The sequence below is a fragment of the Phyllopteryx taeniolatus genome, chromosome 8, assembly GCF_024500385.1.
Source record: "Phyllopteryx taeniolatus isolate TA_2022b chromosome 8, UOR_Ptae_1.2, whole genome shotgun sequence".
In the NCBI taxonomy this organism is placed as follows: domain Eukaryota; kingdom Metazoa; phylum Chordata; class Actinopteri; order Syngnathiformes; family Syngnathidae; genus Phyllopteryx; species Phyllopteryx taeniolatus.
Window position 1 is genome coordinate 19,797,761 of NC_084509.1, and position 26,073 is coordinate 19,823,833.

At 42.4% G+C, this 26,073-nt stretch overlaps 2 protein-coding genes across 3 annotated transcripts; one reads left to right on the forward strand and one right to left on the reverse strand.

Annotated features, from left to right (window-relative positions):
* Positions 1-324: 324 nt before the first annotated feature.
* LOC133482723 (E3 ubiquitin-protein ligase RNF182) lies at positions 325-4,099 on the reverse strand. The gene has a single exon (XM_061783151.1). It carries the CDS (start codon positions 3,363-3,365, stop codon positions 2,571-2,573), a length of 795 nt encoding a protein of 264 aa, XP_061639135.1. The 5' UTR covers positions 3,366-4,099; the 3' UTR covers positions 325-2,570.
* Positions 4,100-5,354: 1,255 nt separating this feature from the next.
* On the forward strand, positions 5,355-26,069 carry sgpp2 (sphingosine-1-phosphate phosphatase 2). Of its 2 annotated transcripts, none has more exons than XM_061783217.1 (5): positions 5,355-5,676; positions 6,161-6,322; positions 17,358-17,537; positions 23,729-23,818; positions 25,426-26,069. In XM_061783217.1, the coding sequence occupies exons 1-5, from the start codon at positions 5,443-5,445 to the stop codon at positions 25,966-25,968; spliced, it is 1,209 nt and encodes a 402-aa protein (XP_061639201.1). In that variant the 5' UTR covers positions 5,355-5,442; the 3' UTR covers positions 25,969-26,069. The 2 variants fall into 2 exon arrangements, with proteins under 2 accessions (XP_061639201.1, XP_061639203.1); XM_061783219.1 differs by having other exon boundaries at positions 5,365-5,667.
* Positions 26,070-26,073: the final 4 nt, after the last annotated feature.

Sequence of the window (26,073 nt, forward strand, 5' to 3'; positions counted from 1 at the left end):
CACTGACTTTCACAACTTTAACAGGTTGCGTTTTATAACTGACTTAATCTACATGCACACTTGGTCACTACTAAGTAGAATTATGTTACTTTGAGAGCACATCCATTTGACACATTATTTAGAGCATGCCTTATCAAATTGTCCGGTAGGGGGCGTGTTTGATACACAGCAGGAATCTTAATCTCTCGATTTGGTTCTTGTTCAGTTATTACCAGCATACATGCAGAGCAAGCGTGATACAAAAAAATCAAGCCCTGTTGACATAATATAGCTGTAAAAAAAAAAAATTAATAATAATAATAAACACGAATACGCAATAGACAATATTGTCTATGTTTGCTTTATTATTGAAATGTATTTATGTATGCAAAACATAACATAAAGAGCATTTCTCTGTGCAAATACATTTGATACTTTAACAACAACCACGTAGTCTCATAAAAGCCAACAATACCTTCGAGGTCCTCGGAAATAAATACAATACGTTCATATTTGAAAATGTGCCCCATTATTTGTGGGAAAAAAAAGGGGAGAAAGTGCTTCATCAGTAATAAGAGTTGGGAGAAGGTTAAGCAGGACGATTGAAATCAGTGTTGGACTCGAATGTGTAGTTTGCAGAGCTTGTTTGATTCTTATCTGTGTCTCATATGGGAATTTCAGAGGTGCTACATCAAAACACTTTTATGTCCAAATGGTCATATTGAGAGTCTATCAGCACCCAATACTGAAACGGGGGGAGTGGGGAGGGAGGGGGGGGGGGGGTCAAAACATGTTTTAGAATTACACTCCACATGCTCCATGTATTCCATCTGGGAAGTGCAAGAAGTACTGTATGTCAGTACCTCAAATCTGGTATCTGCCTTATTGAGTGCCACATTACATGTAGCTGATTGTATAAGCAACAATTAAAAAAGAAAAAAAAAACAGATCTCTGTTGATAGACATTCTCAAAATATGTAAATCAGTTTAAGCTTCTCACGACACATTGCATTTTTTTTTTTTTTTTTTTGCGTGTAGAATGAACTTTTAGGTAGATGGAAAAAGCCAGTTGACTACACAAAAATATCAATGCAGTGAAGCAACAACATGTTGCAAACATTTTATAACTGTGATGTATAAATGCTGGAATATAATTACAGTGGCCCCCGGATCCTCGCGGTTAAGTGTCTGCACGTTCACCTATTGATGGATTTTTTTTTTTTTTTAAATTTTCAACTTCTTTCAATTTTCTTAATTTTCTTTCTTTAAATTTTCTTTTGGGGCGGTGGGGGGAAAACCCGAAAGGCCTAATGGCAGTATTTTTGGAGTTAAAAAAAAACACACACACACAACAATTTCAATGCAATTATAATGGACGCGAATTATCAACCGATTTTCGTTATTCGCAGTCCCCTATCACCCGCGAATAGTGGGGGCCCACTGGACTCTACTAACAGGGCTAGTGGACGCATTGTTGCAGTGGAACTGCACTTCATGTTGATGATTGCAGTAAAGGTTGCTTCATTGAGCAACAAGGTGAGGCACAAGAGTCAGAGACACACGCGCCCCTGTCATTTAAAAAAAAAGCCAAATCACAAAGCATGGTCTTGACCTTTCAGTCGTGTACATATATTGACAAACACAGAGTGAAAAAAAAATCTAAATCTTTCGCTGAGTACATCCCTCTAAGCTTCACCAAATATAGCAAATCCTGCAGTTAGTGTTTTCATTGAGAAAAAAAAACCAAAAAAAGGAAACAGTGCCATCCCACGTGGAACAGTGACGAAAGCTGGAGGAGGTGGAAGGTGTGGATAAAGCGCTCATTACATCCAACCGCTACCTCGCTTCTTTGCAATGCAATGGGCAGTGGAGTAGTGTGTAATTAAAAGGTGTCTTATGTTACAAGTTAGGGACGTTGGGCTGGAAAGAAGCACCGCACACTCACTCACCAAATCAAGCATAGTTTAAGTCACGGTGTCAAACTCAAGGCCCGGAGGCCAGATCCGACCCGCCACTTGATTTTATGTGGCCCGCGAAGGCAAATCATGTGTGTCAACTTCTATGATTCTTGTTCAAATGTGCACCGAAATTTCAAATAGTCATATATCATAAATGGTAATGTTGAGATACTGGAAGCATTTTTGTGTTACCAAACATGAACAATAGTTGAAAACCCATTCCCCTTGATTTCTGATTCCAAAACTAGTTCATAAATTTCGTGTGTTAAGTATGATGAGGCGATTAAAGATTTTTATGGTTTCACGGTCATAACGGCCCTCCGAGGGAAACGGTAACTACAATATGGCCTGCGACAAAAATGAGTTTGACACCCTTGGTTTAAGTCATCAGTTGTGGTCCAAATTCGTGATCAAGTCAAACACTCATTTGGTGTTCAACTCGAGGATGGGATGATTCAGGATCAGGATGGCCTATTGCTCCAAATAACAACAAAGGCCTTTGGGTGTTTGTTGCACTGATAGAAGGCCATTTAGAAGGACTTCAACCCTACAAAGGGTAAAGGGTCAAAGGGCAACGTCAGTGTGTCGATCACAACACAGCCAAGTAAGCTCGCACGAAGAGTCCAAAGCAGCTCAGGCGTTTCTCCGCGAGTTACCGGCGCTAGATGAGCGGCCCGTCTCATGGTCCGGTCTGTATTTGAGCCAACAGATGAGCCAGGTGACCACCACGGAGAACATGGCCAGAATGCTGGCCACCGATAAGCAAATGGGTCCCGCTGGGGAGGGAGGGATGCTGTGACTGTGCACAAAGATCAGGCCCATGAACAGCAACACCAGCATGGAGAGGAAGGAGAAGATCACACACACGCAGCCGGTGGTTAAAGCCACTCTCTTGCAGCTCTGACAGCTGTCGTAGCGCACAGAGTCTTGAGAGATGGTCGTGGCCGTGGACACGGTCGTGGACGGGGTGGCTTGGCTTTGGCTTTGGCCGCCGGACGCCCCCGACGCCCCCGACGCCTCCTCCCGGCGGAGGGCGACGAGAGCCGGGTGCAGCGGGGGAGGGTAAGGCGGCAGAGCGTCCTGGGGCAGGGGGTCGGAGTCGATATAGAGCGGGAAATCCTCTGTCACCTTGGTGTTGTTGGGCAGGTTCTGGATCCGATAATCCGGCACCGGCGTCCGGTGGCGACACACGGGGCAGCTGATGCGCCATGGCCGCTCCTCCCGCAGATGCAGAGTGTTGAGGCACTCCTCGCAGAACGTGTGCAGGCACTCCAAGATCTTCGGCGCCCGGCGGTCGAGGTCGAAATAATTGTAGCAGATTTTGCATTCGTACTCCTCGTAGGGGACCGCGGAAGGGGGCCGCGGGCGGGGTTCCGCTCCGTTTGATGCCAAATCTACCTCTGCCATGTCATCTTTCGCCATTCGCATTCTCCGTTGAACACAAAGGGAGCTGGCCGGCAGATGCTGACGTCTATCCTCCTCTCCCCCGCCTCTCCGCCGTGCTCAGGGAAACGCCATCATCCCGGTGCACCGCTTGCTCATCATCCTGGATGCGGAGCGGTCAGGGCGTCGGCTGATCACACCGAAACGCTCGGGGTGGTTCTTCCATCCATCCATCCATCCATCCATCAATTTTCTGTACCGTGTGGGAACGGATGATGTAATGCTTCGTGCAACGAATGAATGACTACAAGAATCATCCGCCCACCGCGATGGGGGCGGCCGTGCGTTCTCTTTAAGTCCAGCTGAAGCCACGGTGTCGACAGAGGGTGCGCACGAACCGGCTGACAGTCACTCTCTCCATCAACGTACAGTTTGTTCCTTGTGGGGGGACGCCGGAGGGCGCTGATCCACGTTTCTGTACAAATGAAGTCTTCAACTTTCCATTAAAACAAACAAAATGCACCAGAATAAAAATATGTTTTTGTTGGGACTTCGCAGGTCTCCTTCAAGGAAAATCCGATTTGAACACTGCTGAACATTTGGCCCTTGAAAATGCATCTTTGTCATGGAAATGTGTTTACCCCTTTGTCTGTTGCCATCTGTCGACTAGACTAGATCATAATCTGGGTGTATACACATGCTACTACAATCTACTGTAATAACACAATTGAATCCTCATACTGTAAGTATAATGTTGAGCTTTGTACAACCAAATCCACTGCAAATTCATTGCAGGCCGTATTTATGACCAAAATGTTCAAGCTACACTAAAAGCTGTACTCATTTGCTCATGTACATCGGTTGCACATGATGAAACTGATGCAATTGTCCCTCTTCTCCAAGAAAATATTTGAATCATATCAATTAATGTACATGTTTGAATTAGGTCAATTCAAAGGACTTTTTTTCCAGTGTCGTGATTCTTTAATATGCAGTTTCCAGTCATCAAACCTACATCTGGAACACATGTAAAATATACCATATTGACAAAAGCGTGGAAACATATTTATTATTCAATTAATAAACCATATGATTCAGTGGTTCCCCCAATAAATCCACTTTTTGTTTCATACAAAAGACATTTATGGAAACATTTATTTGTGCGAATCCTTTATCGGCCCTTTTTGTCCCAGCACGCCTGCGCAAAGGCATGGTTGGATGAATTTGGTGTGGAAGAACTTGACAACCTTTACCTCAATGCCATCATTTTTTTGTTTTGTTTTGTTAATTTGTGCTTTATTGTATTACCCCCAACCCCTAACTGCATTTGCTTTTTAAAACGTTTCGGCGCCGGGATATGCTGTCGGGAAATGTTGATGCTATCACTTTTTTTTCTTTCTTGTTTCCAATGGTAAACCTATACAGCCACGATGATTTATTGCCTTGCCTCTATGGTGACGAATGCATCCGAGAGGAGATCCGGAGAGGGACGAGGGCTGGCGCTTAAATCAAGTGAAGTGAGAAAGAGGACTAAATTGGACAGGAGATTTGAACCATTCCTTCCATTGGTCATTGTGGGGAATGTGGGCTCACTGTCCGACAACATGGACAAGCTAACAGCTGGGCAGTTGTTTGTTTACATTCCTCCTTCATTTCCTGCAGCTAACGCAAGTGACGTCATCGTGAGATTAGGCGTCATTCAGTTTGAAAACTGCATACTTCACTTTTGAGTACAGGAGTAGAATCGGTTACGTAGGCTGTGACGTTAACAGTCTTTTGACATTTTACATGTACTTCAACCTGAGTACAGAGTGTGAGGCTGTGAGCAAAGTACTTTTGCCACACCTGCTTCTAGAATAAATATCATCAGAACAAAACAAACTGCCTGAACAGGAAGAGTCGTCATGAGCCAACTTGTCACACACATTAAACACTCCCAGACGTTTGAAAATAGGTCAGACCGACTTTTACGACGACTCGCGATTACAGGTTCTTCCCCAGTCTGCCAAGTACCGCCCAGCTGCGTGCACACGTGACTCACATCAGCCGCACCTGTGCATCCGCCCCGCTTGCTCCAACCAAGTGTAGTAGTTTCTTTTCAAAGCCATTCGAACGCGCGCACATGACCTGTTCACCTGCCAAACTGGAGGCCCTGGTGTACCTGCAAGACTCGGAGCTTGTGGCGGCTTTCCAGAGACGATGTGGACTTTACCTGGTCGAAGCGACGCGTCGCAGTCAAGGGATGAAAGTCGCAGGAGCCCTCCAACCAATTGACCTATCATGTGGTTTACACGAGACAACATGGGACCGCCAGGACAGAAATTCCAACTATAAATACAAGGAAGACGTACGTACTGTACGTTTGATAAGTGCTACTCGAATTGAGCTATCATTAACTTAATGTAGATAATCCATTCAAATAGGGCTCTTGAGTCATTATTTTCGAATAGGAAAAGAGATGAGGAAAGCAGTCCAAAAGAAATATTTATGTTTATCACGAATTGGTAAACAAACTGACTGGCTTTACTCGTTAGTCTTGCTTTTTCTGTTTGCAGCCAGGTACTCTCCTCACCTGCACAGTGAGTGCAAGTGTTTACATTCACCTGTCTGCCTTTTTGGCGGCACGCTGAGGATTTGTAGCAATGGTGGTGTCAAACTAAATAAAGGATTAAATGTTCGCCATCAAAAGTGGTGGGAAGTAACCAAGTACAAAATTACTGCACGAAAGTAGAGCAGTTACATGAGCAGTTATTAAAAGGGCTTTTTTTTTTTCCCGACTCCCTACATTTGAAAACAGAAATTTGTACTGTTTGTTTTCATTGCTGTTTTCTGTGTGACAGGGTTGCAGCATACCTGAATATGAAGTGAGGAACTGGCTGCTGTATTTTCTTTTTCTTTTCTCGGCTGGTCTCGGGCACGAAGTCTTTTATATCACCTGTCTGCCATGTATACACTGGAACTTGGACCCCTTCCTCTGTCGACGCCTCGTCAACATGTGGACTGTGAGTCAAAATATAGTATAACAATGCATATGATACTGAGAGCTGTGTCTGATTGCCTCAGGGATATTAAGAACAACTTGTAGTATAATGTAATACTCTTCTTCACCACTGCAGACTACAACAGCAATAATGAACATACAGTTGTGTTGAATTATTACCTCTCTGACAGTGTCACCAAAACTGAACTTTGTTATTGTTGTAAAGGCAGAATATTTGATACAGCTCTTGTATTAGATATCATTTGATTGTGCAAAGGGCCATAATGTTGTGGCTGGTCAATGCACAGGTATGAGGTGTGTCAGAAATCTTGCAGCACTGGTGTCACAAAAAGATATATTTCAAATCCGGACTACATGTTTTCCCTTTCAAAGTTATCCTTCTGGAGTCTAACGTAGTTTCCCAGATTTCTCTGCCACACCTTCATTTGCTTCTAGAAATATTCTTCCGGGATCCTCCGTAGCTCCGTCGTCACGGCTATCTTGATGTCGTCCACATCTTCAACAAAGGTGCCATTGATGACCCCCTCCTGCTTGGGAAAGAGGAGGGGGAAAAGAATCACACAGAGCCATGTTGTGTGAGTAGAGCGGTTGCTCCAGCTCGCCGATGTTTTGATCAGCCAGGAACTGTCAGATGCTCACGGCATTGCAAAAAAGTGCGTTGCCATGGTAAAGCAGCCATGAGTTGTCCTGCCACAACTATCTCCTCTTCTGGCGCATTGAATGAAAGCAAACGCCGCAGAATCTCTTTGTGGACGTGCTGGTTGATCGCGTTGCCCCTGTGGCAGGAACTTGCAGTGGACGATGCTGCTCTACGGTGGCCGAGACCCGTCACCACAACTGCAAACGCCGCAACATATTAATGACACACCACAACAGCATAAGCGCACAACGGAAATGCAAATCCCACAACATAACGACATTAGCGCGTCGGATTTATGACTTCAATGATGCTTCTCTTTGGATACAGGATGTTGCGTCCATTTTGTGGAGTGAATCTTAACCTTCCTGTTTTGTCCTACTGTGGTTCATGAGGAAGAGATGTTCATTTTTAAGGACTCTTCATGATGAATGTATGTTTTGTTTTAGGTAATGTTCTTGTAAAAGGTCACCAAAGACATCTTTTTAGGCGGTTTAGCACATATATTTTTTCAAAGGTCATTTGGGCCATTATTTTAGGACGTTAATATAATGTATGTTATTATTACATCCACTAGGCTTTGTTCAAATTAAATCTGGTAATTTATTAATAAACATGACTTGCTGAATTTAATCAGAAATTATAAAGGCTGTCAGATTGTTTAATTGGTTCCTGTTTCCCATTTTCAAATGTACATTTTCATGGAATAGAACTATACCAATTTGTATTACCAGTCAATTGATTCTCATCTTAGTCTCACCCTATTCATACATTTTGTAGCTCAAAAACATCAGCACTTACAGTACATGCAAACTTTAAAATCATAATAATAATAATAATACATGAACTGTGAAGGGCATCTTTGGCAGAATCCATAAAAGGATTTATTTCTTAGTTTAACTTCGAATCCTGTTGGCTCAAAGTGTTGTTTCGCAATCCCCCTTGTACTGGAGTCTCGAGACAACCAAAGTTGAAACGTAAAAGCACGGCTTTGTCGATGGGATGCCTAGTTACGCTGTAGTTGCTCCTAGATTTCATGGGAATTAACTGTGGATTCCCAACATCATCACAAACCCTTCACCACTTACACAGCCAACTTCCACCAACTCCTGGTGGAGATATACTGCAACCGGTTTTTGACGAAGTGCAACGACAGTGAGGTCTGACAGCTCCTCTGCAGTGGGAACATGCTGTAGAGAACTACATGATACTGACGGATTGACGGACTGTTTTTTAAATCACCTCTGCTATCCAGTGAATATTTGAAGCGGTTAAATGATGTAGGATATAAAGAACAGGGAAACTTCAATAAAATTGTAAAATGTACTGTGTCATCCAGTTTTTGTAGACACTGTCATAATAGTTGTGATGAGTTGATGGGCACATCAGGTTTTTGTCAGCCCATTTGGCAGTGGTTTTTATTTCATTTTCAACAAAGTTACATTTGCAATGCAATACCTTCAAGCACATAAAAACAATCAACACATCTAGTTAAAATGAACAGAATACTCTGGTAACATTTTGTTTGGGTTTCGAAATCGACAGAGAAACATAGAAGGCTACTGTTAAGAAGTCAATTGACTACAATTTACATTGTGCACCACAAATAACTGGCAAAATGCACTACCTGCAAGCTCACTGGCATACATCAGCAAAGAGAGGTTACATTCACATCACTCTATTTCAGCAGTGAAACTATATAAACTTAACCACATCTTGTATTATAGCTGCATGTCTGTTTGTAAGAAACTGATCGATGTCAAAATCGGTAACGAATTCAACGAGTTAGGATTAATTTATAGGAGCCAAACAGACATACAGTATCTCAATACAAGTGAATGGAAGAAATAGCGGCAAGATAGCCGAATGTCTTGGTTAAAGATGGCGGCTAGTGGTTCTATATCGCTTTACTTGAAGATCCAAGACTCATCACTGATGATGGCTCTCTCTAACAAGTCTGGTGTCATTGGTCTACTCACTCTACTCATTGATTGATGACCTGACACAGAGGATATGTATATAAAACCATGTAGAAAAATGTTCAATGACTTCAGAGAGCTGAAAGGAAAAACTACTTGTTGTGATGCCAGTCCTGGAACCTTTCTGACACACCTCGAATGCATTTGTACGGATCGGTTTGAGCACCTCAGGGGGCTCGTGTACCAGCCTTCAATCGGATGTCGCAGCTTTCACAAAGCATCCTCTCTTCACTCAGCAGTCTCATCTCCCTCTTTACCGTTCAACCTCCTTTCATCCTTGTACCCCCTTGCAGTGACCTGTCTATGACACCATGTATGTCCGTATATCCCCAGGCCAGGGTCTACTGGGGCCGGACTGATCAGGTCCCTGACTGAGAGTCCATACATGAGAACATCAGAAGGAGAAGGCCTTTACCCATTTATAGATGTTTTACCTATTAGAAGAAGTCACAATACAAGAGATCCTCGAATCATATTGCTTGAAAAACAGATTTCGACATTTTGGAGAGCGAAAGTAAAGTGTGTGACAAGCAGTGTTTTTCTGCCCTTTCTGTCCCTGCCTCGAGCCCTCGGTGGGTGCCCTGTCCCTGAACCCCTTGTTTGGCTCCCTCAGGGTAGGAGACAGCATTTTTTTTTTGCCATCCTGACTACACCAGTCCCCTGTGTGAACTCTCCTCACACACACACACACACGCACGCACGCACGCACGCACGCACGCACACAATTCATCTTGCCGGCTAAACACACCAATTCTCCTCCCTCTAGTTAGCCATTACCAGCTTTCCTCTTTTCTCCTCCCCCCTTGTGTACCATCAGAGTGTTTTATAGGCCTCATCACGGGCCTGTGCTTTCTCTCACTCTGGGTTGACCATTTGGGCTGTCATCCCCAGGGGCACATCACCATGCACTTCTAACAACGACCCACCATTGTCCTTATGGACTAATGTAATGTTCATGAGGGTCTTTGTATTGTGCTGTTATTGCGCCCCCCTCCCCAAATTACAAACAACTCAGGCCAACAACTGAAGTGCATCCACGCATTTTATGATTATGTTACGTGTGCACGAGCAAACACTGAATGATGCATGATTATTTGTAGGGTAACTGATTTAAAAAAAATCTATTCAAATCATAGGGCAACTGTGCTGTATGAAATATCACACACACACACACACACACACACACACACACACACACACACACACACACACACACACACACACACACACACACACACACACACACACACACACACACACACAAGCCGGCATGGTGGGCGACTGGTTAGCACATCTGCCTCACAGTTCTGGGGGACCGGGGATCAAATCCAGGTCCCGCCTGTGTGGAGTTTGCATGTTTTCCCCGTGCCTTGGTGGGTTTTCTCCGAACATTCCGGTCTCCTCCCACATCCCAAAACATGCGTGGTAGGTTGATTGAAGACTCTAGATTGCCCGTAGGTGTGAATGTGAGTGCGACTGGTTTTTTCTATGTGCCCTGCGATTGGCTGGCGACCGGTTCAGGGTGTACCCCGCCTCTCGCCCGAAGATAGCTGGGATAGGTTCCAGCACGCCCGCGACCCTAGTGAGGAAATGGATGGATGGATGGATATACAAGCCCAATTCTAATGAAGTTGGGACGTTGTGTTAAACACAAATAAAAACAGAATACAATGATTTGCAAATCATGTTCACCCTATATCTAATTGAATACACGACAAAGACAAGATATTTAATGTTCAAAGTGATAAACTTTATTCTTTTTAGCAAATAATCATTAACTTAGAATTTTATGGCTGCAACACGTTCGAAAAAAGCTGGCACCGGTGGCAAAAAAGACTGAGAAAGTTGAGGAATGCTCATCAAACACCTGTTTGGAACATCCCACAGGTGAACAGGCTAATTGGGAACAGGTGGGTGCCATGATTGGGTATAAAAGGAGCGTCCCTGAATTGCTCAGTCATTCACATCAGTTTAAGGACAATGTTCCTCAACGTACAATTGCAAGGAATTTATGGATTTCATCATCTACGGTCCATAATATCATCCAAAGGTTCAGAGAATCTGGAGAAATCACTGCATGTAAGCGGCAAGGCCGAAAACCAACATTGAATGCCCGTGACCTTCGATCCCTCAGGCGGCACTGCATCAAAAACCGACATCAATGTGTAAAGGATATCACCACATGGGCTCAGGAACACTTCAGAAAACCAATGTCATTAAATACAATTCGGCGCTACATCCGGAAGTGCAACTTGAAACTCTACTATGCAAAGCAAAAGCCATTTATCAACAACACCCAGAAACACAGCCGGCTGGACTGTGGTCCGACGAGTCCGACGAGTCCACATTTCAAATTGTTTTTGGAAATTGTGGAGGTCGTGTCCTTTGGGCCAATGAGGAAAAGAACCATCCGGACTGTTAAGGATCGCAAAGTTCAAAAGCCAGCATCTGTGATGGTACGGGGCTGTGTTAGTGCCAATGGCATGGGTAACTTACACATCTGTGAAGGCACCATTAATGCTGAAAGCTACATACAGGTTTTGGAGAAACATATGCTGCCATCCAAGCAACGTCTTTTTCATGGACGCCCCTGCTTATTTCAGAAAGACAATGCCAAACCACATTCTGCACGTGTTACAACAGCGTGGCTTCGTAGTAAAAGAGTGCGGCTACTAGACTGGCCTGAACATACAAACTCCACACAGGCGGGGCCGAGGATTGAACCTCGGTCGTCAGAACTGTGAGGCAGACACTCTTACCAGTCATCTACCGTGCCGCCGGTTTAATTTCAATCCCATTAAAATAAAATGAAATGGGTTTAACCTGGCCCTTCATGTTTTCTTTAAAGAATAGTACCCATCTTACAAATTCCTCCTGGGTAATCAAACATATGAGCACAACTGTGTGTTTTCTCGTTTACTAAATAAAAGTAGGGCTGTGAATTTCTAAATAAGAGCAAGTAAATAAAAAGAAAGTATTACGTGTTCAAATAAAGTGCTTAACTTTAGAATAATTTAAAAAACTAACAATATACAGATAATACTTCATGTTTTTATCATATGGGTAGAAGCAAAATCATGCATTGTAAAAGTGCATGATACATAGGTAGAAGGGTTTTCCAGAATTTTGAGGTCAAGTTTGGGGGTGTGTATGAGTCATGTGTGCGCCTTATACATGAGGAATTACAGGGTACCTGCTTTTGCCAATGGAAAAGTACCAATAGCTATTTCAAATTTCAAGCTGAGTAGAATGGAATAGAAAAGGTGCAAAAATGACAACATTTGAGTACAGTATATGCAGGAAGGGTCCAAAGAGGTCCCTCCATCCAACCATTCTCTGTACCGCTTATCCACTAGAGTTGCGGGTGTGCTGGTGCCTATCCTGGCTAACTCTGGGCGAGAGGCGTTGTACACCCTGAACTGGTCACCAGCCAGACGCAGGGCACATATATACAACCAACCATTCACACTCACATTATGATTGAAGTCTAATGAAGGCATATAATTTTGTCCTGATCCAATTTGGGATTGTTCAACTTTGGCAGAATTCTGTAGTACAGTGCCATCCTGGTTTTCACTGTATTGTTGTGTGCTGGATGACGCACTGCGGTGACATTAAAGCCGATCAACCAATCAGCATAAAATGCTAATTATCGGCCGATACCGATCAGCCCAATAAAATCGGTGTAAAGTCTAAACAGAACACACATCCTCTTCCTTTGCTCTGGTCCTCATGTTGACAGATCAAAGTACAACTCTCCACTGGCCTCAATCAGAAAACACACACATTCACACACAAACACACACACACACACGGACACACACTTCCGTGTGTCTTGAACTCATTTCACCTCATAATGTGACCAGACATTCCCTAGGTCAGCCTTTTAACGTGACTTCTACAAAGGCATCAATGAGAGGCTGGCATAGTGGCATTACTGAAGCAGCTGAATGTGATGTGTGGGTCGGTGGTGGGTGTAACGGGGAAAAGTGGGGGGTATCATATCATGCACGCAGTTGGGCTGCATTGTGTGAGTGCAGAGGAAGGGACATAGAGAATGACTGTGCACACAGTATGTGTTCTTGTATAAATGCAGCTACGATGAATAGATGGGGTCAGGCATGCTTAATGGGCTCAGCATTGCCTGGCCTCTGTTTATTGTCCATATCATGGTACCAGTTGTGTGTCTGTAAGTAGAGGTAGTGTTGTTAGATGCAAATGTCGAAATAGAATCACATTATTTTAAGGCATGACCACAAAATGGGGAATGGAATAGATTTTGCATACATAGTTCATATTTCATTTGATGTTAATGCTGTGTGCTAACTGTAATGTAATTAAATGCAGAAGAGTGTGGTCATTAGTGGTTTGCCTTTTTATAAATATGCTGACCCTTTGTGCTATTTGATGAATGAAAATGAAACTTTAAAAACTTATAAGGATAAAAACAGGTCTTATTCTTGGTTAACAATCACTGAGAACCACTTAATACTTTATCACTGAAAATTATGCTTTCTTCATAAAGTTGCCAAACCTTGAGTGGTGCTCTGAATATGCAAACATGTAATCATTTTTTGTTGTCAGACTCTGTAAAGTCCTGATGGTATGTCTGTTGTTGTAATTAAATTCTTAAAGTTGTTTTTGATGAAGTGATGAATTTCTCAGCATTGTTGTTCTTTAAATATTACGTGATTTTATGTTTATTTACCTAATCATAAGAAGTATCACTGGTTAAACATACATAGTTAATGTGTCAGAACCAAGGTTGCGAGGACCATAAAAAACACTTCAATCCTTATCTGAGCATGAAGTGTGAAGGCCATCTTCACATTGCTTTTTTTGTTGTTGTTATTCTTAGATAAATGACAATTTTGAGGGCATTTTTCCCATACTCAAAAAGTCACCAATAAAATGTCAATAAGATATAATATTTAGTTATTATTGCCAACACTTTGTTTTTCATGTTAGTTATACCTGTAACTCGTGTACAGTAGATGTAGTCTAATTCAGCTGTAAACACCTGGGAAACTCTGTAAAAGCTGAAACATTGGTGTTTTTTTTTTTTTTTTTTGGTCCCATTCATCTTTTACTGTCGAACCCAGTCAGCAAAAATGAAGAAATTGGCTTCACCGTACCAATACTTTTGGCTGGGAGTGTAGGCTGTGAAACACACAAGTAGTACTTTTTTGGGGGGATTTGGTCCATTTCCTGGCCGGTTTCCTGGCCACCAGAACTGAGTAAACTAGACAAATGGGCGACGTTTGATTGCAAACCTAAGTTTTTTTTTTTTTTTAGCTTTACAGCAAAGTCTGACAATTTGCCATTGAACATGAAAATCTAATCTCTGCTCTTTAAATTCCAATCCAGACTAAAATTTCTGTGTATGAGTTTGTCACTGCACTACCTAGTGGTGACAAAAATGGCAATAACAGTTATTAACCTTCTCATGTGGTAATTATTGGATCACTTCCACAATAAAAAAAAAGGGGGATAGCAGACAGATGGATGATGTTAAATTGTGAAGCATGTGAGTTATTGTGTGTGTGTGTGGGTGTAAATTCATTGACAGTCAAACCAATAATTTCAGTCTACACTGTTGCAAATTCAGAATCAGAATCGTCTTTATTTTGCCAAGTATGTAAAAAAAAACAGACAAGGAATTTGTCTCCGGTAGTTGGAGTCCGTACACCATGTTTAATTCATATAGAAGCATATCCCACCGCCTTTTGTTTTCCCTGATGATTCCATGACGCGGTGAGAGCTTCACTTGGATGCCGGCTTGCTTCCCTCTGTGGCGTCGCCTTCGCCTCCATGGGCCATAGAACGCAGTCGCTACCCCGGTGAGTAACCCGGGGGAAAAAACTGAGCGGAATGGCGAAAGTTGGTGAAAGAAAGTCCGGGTTTCACTCCCTGATGTTTAGCAAGTCTTCCCTTGTGTAAGTGAGTCACGTAATGTCTCCAAAGACGAAAGAAAAACACAAAAACAGAGACAATACTGGAGAGTACGTAACCGAGACGTCCACACGGGTAGGCGCCATCTTGCATTCATTCCTAGCATATATGCTGTTTTTCTTAATTTTCCAAAATAGTCAATGCTGCATTAGAGGTCCTTATTTTTCAACTATCTTTACTCATCAAGCCCTGGATAGTTTCTGCCTGTATCTCATTTTCAGATGCAAGAATTGTCTCCCCGAGTTGCTGTTGGGAGCTAAACTGCCAACCACCCAGCGTCCTTTTAAAGATACTCCAGGGTTTCTCAATCGGGTTGAGATCATCATTTTACAGTACTGATTTTCTTGAAATGTCCATTGTTTGCATTCCTATCACAAGTCATTGGCCTATTCTGTGCTTTTCATCATCAGAAAAGATCCTTCTTTTCCCCAACTATGCACAAATACTGAGTAATTTTCCTTTAATTAGGCTTACCTGGGAAATTAATTATCAAACCTGTCTGAGATTTATATCAGTGATCTAAATAGACAGCAGAGACAATGCAAAAAAAAAAAAATTCCCCAGAAAAAAACTAAAAATCATTTCTTTATTTACTTGTACAAGCATAATCATTTGGAACAAAAGTCACTGGTGTTTATAATCTTCGTTGCTATTAGATAATCTCATCTGCATTTTTCTCTCTCGTAATCCTGCACGATATCAGTAGGGCGGTAAACTTTTTTTTGCCATAGCAACAACCATTTTCTCATTACATTTTTAGCATAGCTAGTGATAACAACCTTTCTACTTTTTCCCTTTAAACACTCACATTAATGCCATGTCCCCTCAGTCCACACACTGCGTTGCTGTCCCTCACTGTCAGCCATTTATTAAATATAAATGGAATGCTTTAAATAAAACTGGGCTGAGTGGGCTGCTCAACTGGGGAAGAGAGAAGTGAGGAGACGGCACATTTGCCAGGGCAAAAGCACATTCAAACTGTACATAAATACACCAGCCTGTGCACACAAACACACACAGAGACCTTACACAATTTGTGCGTTCATGTCGAGACATACAGTATAGAGTATGGCTGAACTCTGAAGCCATTGTAAAGAGTCTGTGGTGGCAAACCTCTCCCCTTTAATTCAGCATTATTCTGTACTTTACAACTGCAGCACTTGCGGTTTATACCATCTCTTTTTATGTCGAGATTGTAATCACTTATTCATGAGTGTGTGGTTAGTTTGAAAACATGGCCTGATTGAGATTTTTAGTTTTACTGTGCAGTCACGTCATCTTAAATTTTACAGCTTCCGTTTCCATTACAGTTATTTAACAGCGAGCAAATTAGACTCCATTACATTACGAATGAATACTGCAGGAAATTAAATAGAGTATACCCTCATCAGACACTCCCTTAAGTAAGCCTACACAATCTAATAAGATCCAGCAACAGAAATTCTGCCTTTTTAAAACATTAAGTTTCATTTTAATTGTGTGTTACTTTGTCATATGAGGTTGAAGTTTGCAATGTTGTGGAACTCTATTAACATTATTGCCAAATATTATGACCATTTGCACAAGATGATGATATCCAATGAGAGCTTTATCAAAATTGTGAGTTTCAATTGACACTGTCAAAAAGGCAGTAATTAAAAAAATATATGTTTATTATTGTGGTTGTAGTTTACAGTGGTGTAGAAATGTACTGCACTGCGTTCTGTTTTTTTCACCTCAATTAGTTACACGAGAGCCAAAAACATTGACAACAGCTCTCAGTATATTGTGGTACGATTCTACGTCACTGCAAACTACGTCAATAAATTAACAGTGTCAATTACAATTAAGCATTATTAATATATATAATATATATTAATATATATAATGTGGGCGGCACGGTGGACGACTGGTCACAGTGTCTGCCTCACAGTTCTGAGGACCGGGGTTCAATCCCCGGCCCCGCCTGTGTGTAGTTTGCATGTTCTCCCCGTGCCTGTGTGGGTTTTCTCCAGGTACTCCGGTTTCCTCCCACATCCCCAAAACTTGCATGGTAGGTTGATTGAAGACTCTAAATTGCCCTTAGGTGTGAATGTGAGTGCGGATGGTTGTTTGTTTGTATGTGCCCTGCGTTTAGCTGGCAACCAGTTCAGGGTGTACCCCGCCTCCTGCCCGATGATAGCTGGGATAGACTCCAGCATGCCCATGACCTTTGTGAGGATAAGCGGTACGGAAAATAGATGGATGGATAATGGTGCTTCATAGTATAACAACATTGTTAGAAAACAAATATTAGAAGAAAATGGATGGATGGATGGATGGATGGATGGATGGATGGATGGAAATAATGTGACTGGTCTGTGTGTGTGAGGATGTACCTAATGAAGCGTGTCAGCTGAGGGTATAATTTATGCAGAATTGTATCAGTTCTTGTATGCATGTAATATAATACCACACAGACTAAGAGATGTGTATTTCCTCACTTGCAGCTGGTGATGTACATTGGCCAGGTAATGAAGGACATGCTAAAGTTGCCCCGTCCTAGGTCACCTCCTGTAGTCAAGCTGGAGATGCGGGTTGATGCGGAGTATGGGCTGCCCTCGACCCATGCTATGAGTGCCACCGCAATCTCCTTTACATTGTTACTGAGCGCCCCTTCCAGAATCCAGGTGAGCATAACTCCTTCTCTTGGGCTTGTCCCGTTAGGGGTCGCCACAGCGTGTCATCCTTTCCATGTAAGCCTATCTCCTGCATCCTCCTCTCTAATAACAACTGCCCTCATGTCTTCCCTCACTACATCTATCAACCTTCGCTTTGGTCTTCCTCTTGCTCTCTTACCTGGCAGCTCCATCCTCATCACTCTTCTACCAATATACTCACTATCTCGCCTCTGGACATGTCCAAACCATCAAAGTCTGCTCTCTCTAAACTTTGTCTCCAAAACATCTCATACATGTCTTGCACTATTCTAACATACTTCTCTGCCGTCCAGACTTCCGCATGCAGTACCACAGTTGCTCTCTTTGTACTCTGTCATTGGCTTTCTCGAGATCTACAAAGACACAATGGAGCTCGTTCTGTCGTTCTCTGTACTTCTCCATCACCACCCACAAGGCACATAATGCATCTGTGGTACACTTTCTAGGCATGAAACCATACTGTTGCTGATTGCTATAAAGGAAATTGTGAGCCAGACTTGCTTAAATAGAATGAACACACTAATTATGTTTAATATAGCTATAAAGTGTTGGGCAAGTTCATTTTCTACACAAACTAGTTCATTATTCAGCTAAAAAATGAAGTAGTTCAGTTCACAGTTCATAATTGAAAATTTTGAAGTAAATTCACCATTAATAATAATTTTCCTAGTAGGCTTAATCAATTTTTACAATTATCTACTGCATTACAAAATAACCACCGAAGAACACATTCAGTCCCATTTACGCCATGCCACTGAACGCACCTCGCGTTCTCACCCAGCTGCAACGTGTCTGCCATGAATGGCGGCCGTGGCTGTACTGAATCAGTTGCCAAATACTAGGCTTTACACGATCAGGATTTTTGGGGCTGGTCATATTTGAGTTGAAAAGATAAAGCCCAATGATCGTAAAAAACGGGATGCGGTATTGCAGTAGTCTGACATACTGCAATCGTGAAAGACCAAATTTGTCTTGTTGTCTGATCCACGCATTATGTGTTGTCTGTCTCAGACGTGTTGTGTGTCCCACACCGCCGACATGTTTTTTTATTTTATTTTATTAAATAACTTTATTGGCCGTCAGATATTTACTGTACTACGTCAAAAGACACGCGACAAGGCTAAAAATCAACTAGCTTTTAGATTCAAATATACTGTGCACGATGGCGACGCGGAGTAAATGTCTTTTGCTGAGTTGATCAATGACGTCATTTTTCGGATCGCCGAATTATGACAAAGCCGATCAGCATAAAATGCTAAATATCGGCCGATACCAATCAGGCTGATCAGATTGGTGTAAAGTCTACCAAATAGATCGTTTATCCGCCGACATATGAAGGCTCATACTGTATGTAGTGTGTTCAGACAGTTTTTTTCCCCCTGTAAGTCCCTAAAATGTGGCAACTTTGAATGAAAATGAACTTTAGTTAAAAAAAAAAACTTTCTTTGGCGTTGTACATTATATTATATATATATATATTGTCCAGCTCTTTTGACAATTTTTCATTACTTTCTTCAATCAGAAGTTTACATATATTTCATTAGTATTTGGTACCATTGCCTTTAAACTGTATGACTGCGGTCAAACGTTTTGGATATCTTTCCACAAGCTTCTCACAATAGTTGGCAGGAAATTTGGTCCATTCTTTCTGACAGAACTGGTGTAACTGAGTCAAGTTTGTATAGGCCGCCTTGCTTGCACATGCCTTTTCAGGTCTGCCCATTAATTTTCAATAGGATTGAGATCATGGCTTTGCAATGGCCACTCAAAAACATTCCCTTTGTTATCCTTAAGCCACTTTGTGACCAGTTTGGCTGTATATTTCTGGTCACTGTCCATTTGGAATACCCATTTGCAGCCAAGTTTTAACTTCTTCGCTGATATCTTGAGATGTTGCTTCAGTATTTCCACAATGTTTTTTCCTCATGATGTCAGCGATTTTGTGAAGTGCTCCAGTCCCTCAAGCAGCAAAACAATCTCACAACATGATGCTGCCACCACCGTATTGCAAATTTGGGATGTTGTTGTCCTCCAAATATTACGATGTTCATTGTGGCCAAACAGTTCAATTTTAGTTTCCATAGACCAGAAGACAAGTCTCCAAAAATTAAGGTCTTTGTCCCTGTGTGCATTTAGAAACTGTAATCTGATGTTACATTTGAAGTAATGGCTTCTTCCTGGCAGAGTGGCCTTTCAGCCCATGTTGGTACAGTACTCGATTCACTGTGACTAATGACACACGCTTACCAGCTTCAGACACCATCTTCACCAGGTCTTTTGCCTTTGTTTTGGGGTTGATTTGCACATTTTAGACAAAAGTACCCTCATCTGTGGGACAAAGAACCAGTCTCCTTCCTGAGCGGTTTGTCAAAATAGCCACATTACTTTTTTTAACCTCTGCGAATGAACGACATGACGTAAAAAGCAGAAACGTCCAATTTTCCTCAAACCAGTCACTTTGTCCAGCCCTTCCAGGGGGCTCCTGAGACGTTTCCAGGCAAGCTGGGAGTGAGTCACTCCAGTGTCCTGGGTCTTTCCTGGGACGTCCTCTCAGTGGTAGATGCCCAGAACACCTTACCAGCGAGGCATCCAGGAAATATCCTACTTAGATGCCAGAGCCACCTCTTATGGCTCCTCTTGATGTGGAGGAGCAGCGGCTCCACTCTGAGCCTTTCTAGATTACCCAGATCTTGGTTGATTGAATGACTCACATCTTGGGGACTTATAAGGGGAAAAAAACAAGGGCAGCAGTGACATGGAAGAAACGTGAACAAGGAAGCATCAACAACGATGGCATAACATTCAGAGAAGCAAGATGTTCACTGTCCAGGGCCTTGTGCAAGACAATTGTTCATCGCTGTTGGCTACAGAATTATGCGTTGGTTCTAGTTCTGGCCTAAGAACAACCAGTTTATGGCATTCAAAAAAATTGTCCGTCTAATCTGAAAATACAAACACAGGTACTTACTTTTGTACTTGAGTACAATTTCTGTCTGTACTTTTTTGAGTTGAATCTGTAATTAAAAAATGTTTTTAAGGAAGCATCTGTATTTCCATGGCGGGACGGTGGTAGTTTGCATGTTCTCTCTGTGTCAGTTTTCTCCGGGTACTCCGGTTTCCTCCCACATCCCAAAAACATGCATGGTAGGTTAATTGGCGACTCTAAATTGCCCTATTGTGTGAATGTGCGAGTGGTTGTTTGTTTATATGTGCCCTGCGATTGGCTGGCGACTAGTTCAGGATGTACCCCGCCTATCGCCCGAAGATAGCTGGGATAGGCTCCAGCACGCCTGCGACCCTTGTGAGGATAAGCGGTACAGAAAAATGGATGGATGGATGTATTTCCATTTAAGTACAGAGTGTAAGTACTTTTAGCATCTGTTGAATTTTTCTTTTTTTTACTTAAATTAAAACAAGTACTTTTCATATCAATATACAGTTGTCCCTCGCTATATCGTGGTTCAGTGCAAAGATTTTATTTTACAGTAGCGTACAGTTGCTCAATTGTACATCTCCGCTAAAGTAAACATCGTTAGCTAATTGAATGTAGTCTACCACTGCTAGTTAGAATAAATTCATCAGAGGTGGTTTGGATCGAGAGAGGATGGAAACAGCCTCTGGTGCTCTTTCAATCACTTTATTAAACGAACGGTAACAAAATACAGTAATCAAAAGCGCATTCTTAGCACACCTGCTGGTAGCCTGCACTGACACCATCATTGAACACCACAGTGGCGAATGCTATATCCTGGAACTAGCCAGCCAACAGTATGTCCTCATACATTTACGGTGGAACCTTGATGAAATGGACCCTGATATAACAGATATCGGATAAAACATATGGTCGGGACCGAACAATGTGTCCAAAAACAGTTTCTATTTGTCACTTAAACTGCCGGTGACAAAGTCTGTTCGTTCCAGAATTGGCAGCTGTTGTTTACTGGCGCTGTGGGGCAATATAGGTAAAGACTAGGAGACATGTGTTTCGTGTCACAGATATACAGTATGAATACAGGTAGATTCAACTAACTGCCTACGGTGCTCAGGTGGCGGGAATGTTGAATGTGACAACATTTCCAGGCCATCTATTGACTTGGCGGACATTATGGCAGGAGTTATATTATAGTAGCATGTCTAGCATAGTGCTTTGCAGAGAGAGAGAGAGTGCACATGGCTGGCTACGGCATTAGCTCAAAGATGAATACAACACACAAGTCTCTGGACTCTGGAACATGCTATTTTTTTTTTGTCAAGCTGTTCGTCTATGGCAACGGATTTGGTGCAAAGAAGCACACTAATTCCTCGCGGGTCATGAAAGCGACTCACCAATGACGTAAACAATGTCTACATAAAGCACATCAGCATGGTAAGTTTGGATAAAATTTAGATCTTTTCAAAACATTTTCAGTTTTTTTTTACATTTACTTAGTAAACTTAGTGTACTGGGCATTTAGGCCAAGAAAAAAGTGCAAAACCAATTTTGTACTGTAGCGTAATATGGGTACATATGGCCACAAAAAAAAGTGCTTCAATGTAACGGACAATTGGCTGTAAGGGACAATCCCCCGCCCCTACTCGTCCATTATACCGAGGTTCCACTGTACATCAACGTCACTCAATAGACTACACCCACCTTTTAAAGGCATATACATATTTGCAGTCATAGTTTCTATAGTGTAGAATGTTTGGATGGCGACCCCAAGTGGACAAAAATACTACTTGCACCTCACAAGTGTATGCATGAAACTTAAATACAGTATATACAGTAGCTCTAGATAAAACCATAAATACATGGTTGTTACTTCACGGATTTCGTCTATTGAGCTGGAACATAACCCCCACGATAAACGAGGAATTACTGTAGTTGAGATTCATTTTAAAGACATGCTGGTATTGTAACAGAAGTGTTACTAGAGTTTTAGAGTTCCATATTGAGTTGGGTCTGGGGGAGGGATACTATTGGGGCCAGTGGATGGCAGCTTCCTCACTGATAGGCAAGTGGGAAGATGGGGAGCGACCCCACTGTCTATCAAACAGTCCTAACTGGGAGACTGGACAAAGGGCCAGGAGGGGCGGGGCCTGCATTTGGCATCAGTCTCCATCAACTACACCCGTCAGGCTACTGTTTGGTCTTCTGATGGACTCAGGGGAGTCAATGACTGTCAGTCCATATCCACACCTCCCGCTTCTTCCTCTTCACAACTCATTTGCTTCTTTATCGCTCTCACTTCACCAACGTGTCAATAAAACACTTTGTGGCTCAACCATGGACTTCCTTAATTAAGATCAATGTTTTAAATGAAGAACCATTGTAATGAAGATTTGAGTGCCAGGGAATCATTTGGTTAGGTTATGAGCTCTTGAGCCATGAAGGTAATTTATGGATTATTGCAGCTAATGGCAGCTGCAATTTTGTACAGGGCCATGGTTGGTGAAATTTTCTCAAAAGCTCAACACACCCAAGTACAGTACAGCGTTTAACTTTGGCCTTAAACACCCCCAGGATTCCCCTGAAACACTGAGCATGCATTGCTACAGATGAGTAGTGAACTGTTCAGATGGTTCTGAATAACTATTAGGCCTTAGGGCAACTTCCCGGAACAGGTCAGAGGTCACCACAGTCAATCACAGGGCGGCCCCCTCCTGTTCCTGGCGTCCTTTGTAGCCATTGAAAAAAAAATACTCTCTTCATGAACTACCATTGAATAGGCTTCCAGCTGCTTCCAGAGAGGAAAAGACATAGGGAGAAAAGGCAGTGGAGAAGTGAAGGGGGTGCACAGGAGGGGAGGGTGGAGGAGGTGGATGAATGCATGAGGCTTCTCACTGTTATTGAAATGGAGGAGAAACAAAACCTGCGGCCTGAGGTAAGGGAGGCAAGGAAGAGAGGACGAAGACGGAGGAATGACACTTAATGATGGCCACATCATCATGCTGCTGAATGGACTAGTGGCAGAGAGGACTCGAACGACACATTTGAACAGGATGGACGTACAGTATTGAAGATTTGATCACAAACTAACAAGGAAGGCCAAATGGTTAAAGCAAATACCTTACTCCTGCCTTCACAAGACACCTGCAACACAACAATCTGTCCTTACCTCACAATGTCCACACACTTCTCATTTACTGTCATCATGTGTTTTGCATTTTTTGTGTGCCAGATCCAGTTCGAGGTGGGTCTACTGATAGCTGTGACACTGTCGACAATGGTGTGCTTGAGCCGTCTCTACACTGGCATGCACTCAGTTTTGGTAAGCTTGTCGTCATCACACTCGCTCGCTCTCTCTCTCATGCATGCAGCATTAAACATTCAAGCTCAATGCAAAATACATTATTCATTTGTATCTAGTTAAACTGTCTGGCAAAGTTTTAAATACATCATCATTCACTGTTCTCTAAATAGCCCATAAAATGTTGGCTATTTACAGATAATCGGGAATGTTAAAAGAGGATCTCAGAAATGTGTTGCTGATGGGATGAACGGACAAAAATTCCCAGACACTAAAAAATGTTAAAGCAAGTCTTTGTAGAAGAGTGGAACTTGTGATAAAGTTAGTGTAAAATTCTGCCCCCGTTGAAAATTTGCTTTGAGGCAAAAATACAAACTTCAATAGAAGGTAAAAAAAAAAAAATAAATACTATTTCAATTGGTAAACAACTAATATTCACCAAATGGTGAGTTTGAATTGTTGTTTGTATGTGCCTCTCACCCAGTCATAGGCTCCAGCTCACCCGGGACCTCTTCTGCCTTTTGTACACAGAGATCCTGCAAAATCGCCACATCAGAGCTGAAACAGTGTACCTGCCGGCATCTATCTTTCTGTGCTTCTCTGTAGACAACCCAGAAAACTTTGTGCGATTTCAAACCGCAACACCACGACTCACAGTCAGAAAACTAGATGCGTGACGAGTTCAGTGCCAGCATCTGGTGTGGAGCTGAAGGCGGTCCTCAGTTCATGACAGTAACAACATATTATATGACATTTTGCTAAGCATGCACATACACGATACAGAATACACAATACAATAGAGTACCTATACATCTCAACAATTCTGGTGACAATGATAAAGAATTACTGCAGCCGTGCAGTCCGGTGTAAAACCCAAAAACATTTGACGGCACAGCAAAGCGCAGAAATAACATCGAAGTGAGTGACAAGACTTTGCGTCGCGGCCTGTGCTCGTGGGAAATTGTAAAGCGTCTTTGAGTGCCTAAAAAGCGCTATATAAGTGTAATGCATTATTATTATTAAAAGTCTGCTGCTTCGCTGGCCGCTGGCTCTACAACGGTTAGGGCTTTGGTGTTTACAGACCCAAAACAGCACTGGCTTTGATGCCTTGTTTAGTCCTAATTTGGAAAAACTATCACGAGCCAAAGCAGGAGGCATGGGTGCCGCCATCTTATCTATCCACTCCAGCTGATTGTATTCTTATGGCCGACATTAACTGTTCATTTCCTTTAAAGTGACACGTCAATAGAATAAATATCAAACATACTACAGACAGCATTATGCCACAAAGAAAAATCTGAATATGAACATTTTTCTGCAAATACTGTAAGACTCCCCCTCCCAAAACAAAAACAAACGAGTAGAGTAGGTATTTGCGAATGCTGAACCGCAAATATGTGGGGGTCACTGTACAGTTGGAATGTTAAAAGCAGTTTAATAAAAATTGGGAATAAGCCAACAGTGGGGGGAGGACAGTAATTACTATTAGTCAAGAACATCATCTTTCTATCATTTCAAAGTGCAAGTATAAGAGTTCAATTATAAAGTGTCTTTACAATTAACCATTGCAAGTACTAGTTTAATTATAAAGTGTCTTTACAATTAACCATTCATTACTACTGTTATAGGATGTCATCTGTGGTGTTTTGATCTCAGCCATCCTAATGTTTCTCACTCACCCCTACTGGGAAGCCTTCGACCAGTTCCAGCTCACCAGCAGCATGTCACCAATCCTGGCATTGGTGCTGCCCCTCTTCCTCAGCTACACGTACCCAGAGCTGGACCATTACAGCACCACACGGGGAGACACCACCACTATCCTTGGAGTCGGGGCGGGCTGCTCTGTTGGATATTGGGTGAACAAACAATTGGGGGAGACGTTTGAGCCCCAAGGGGTGCTGCCTGTGCCTTTACCCACAGTGACAACATACACACTGGTGTCCGGCACTGCCCGCTTCCTCGTTGGAGTGGTAGCGTTAGTGGGTACTCGGCAGGTTATGAAAGCAGTCAGCCTGCATTTGTTGTACTGGTGGTACAAAGTTCCAAAATACGATCAGAGTGCCAGGATGAGGAAAGAGATTGAAGTCCCAAGCAAGTTTGCCACATATACAGCTGTTGGACTTGTTAATTCTATCCTGGTCAATAGGGTCTTCATTCTACTGGGACTATGATTAATAGAACATGTAAGAGCAAACATGTTTATAATCTGCATTTGCTATGACAAATTTAGTGAACTGTATATTAGAGTTGAATAAATATTTTTCATGTTTTTCTTG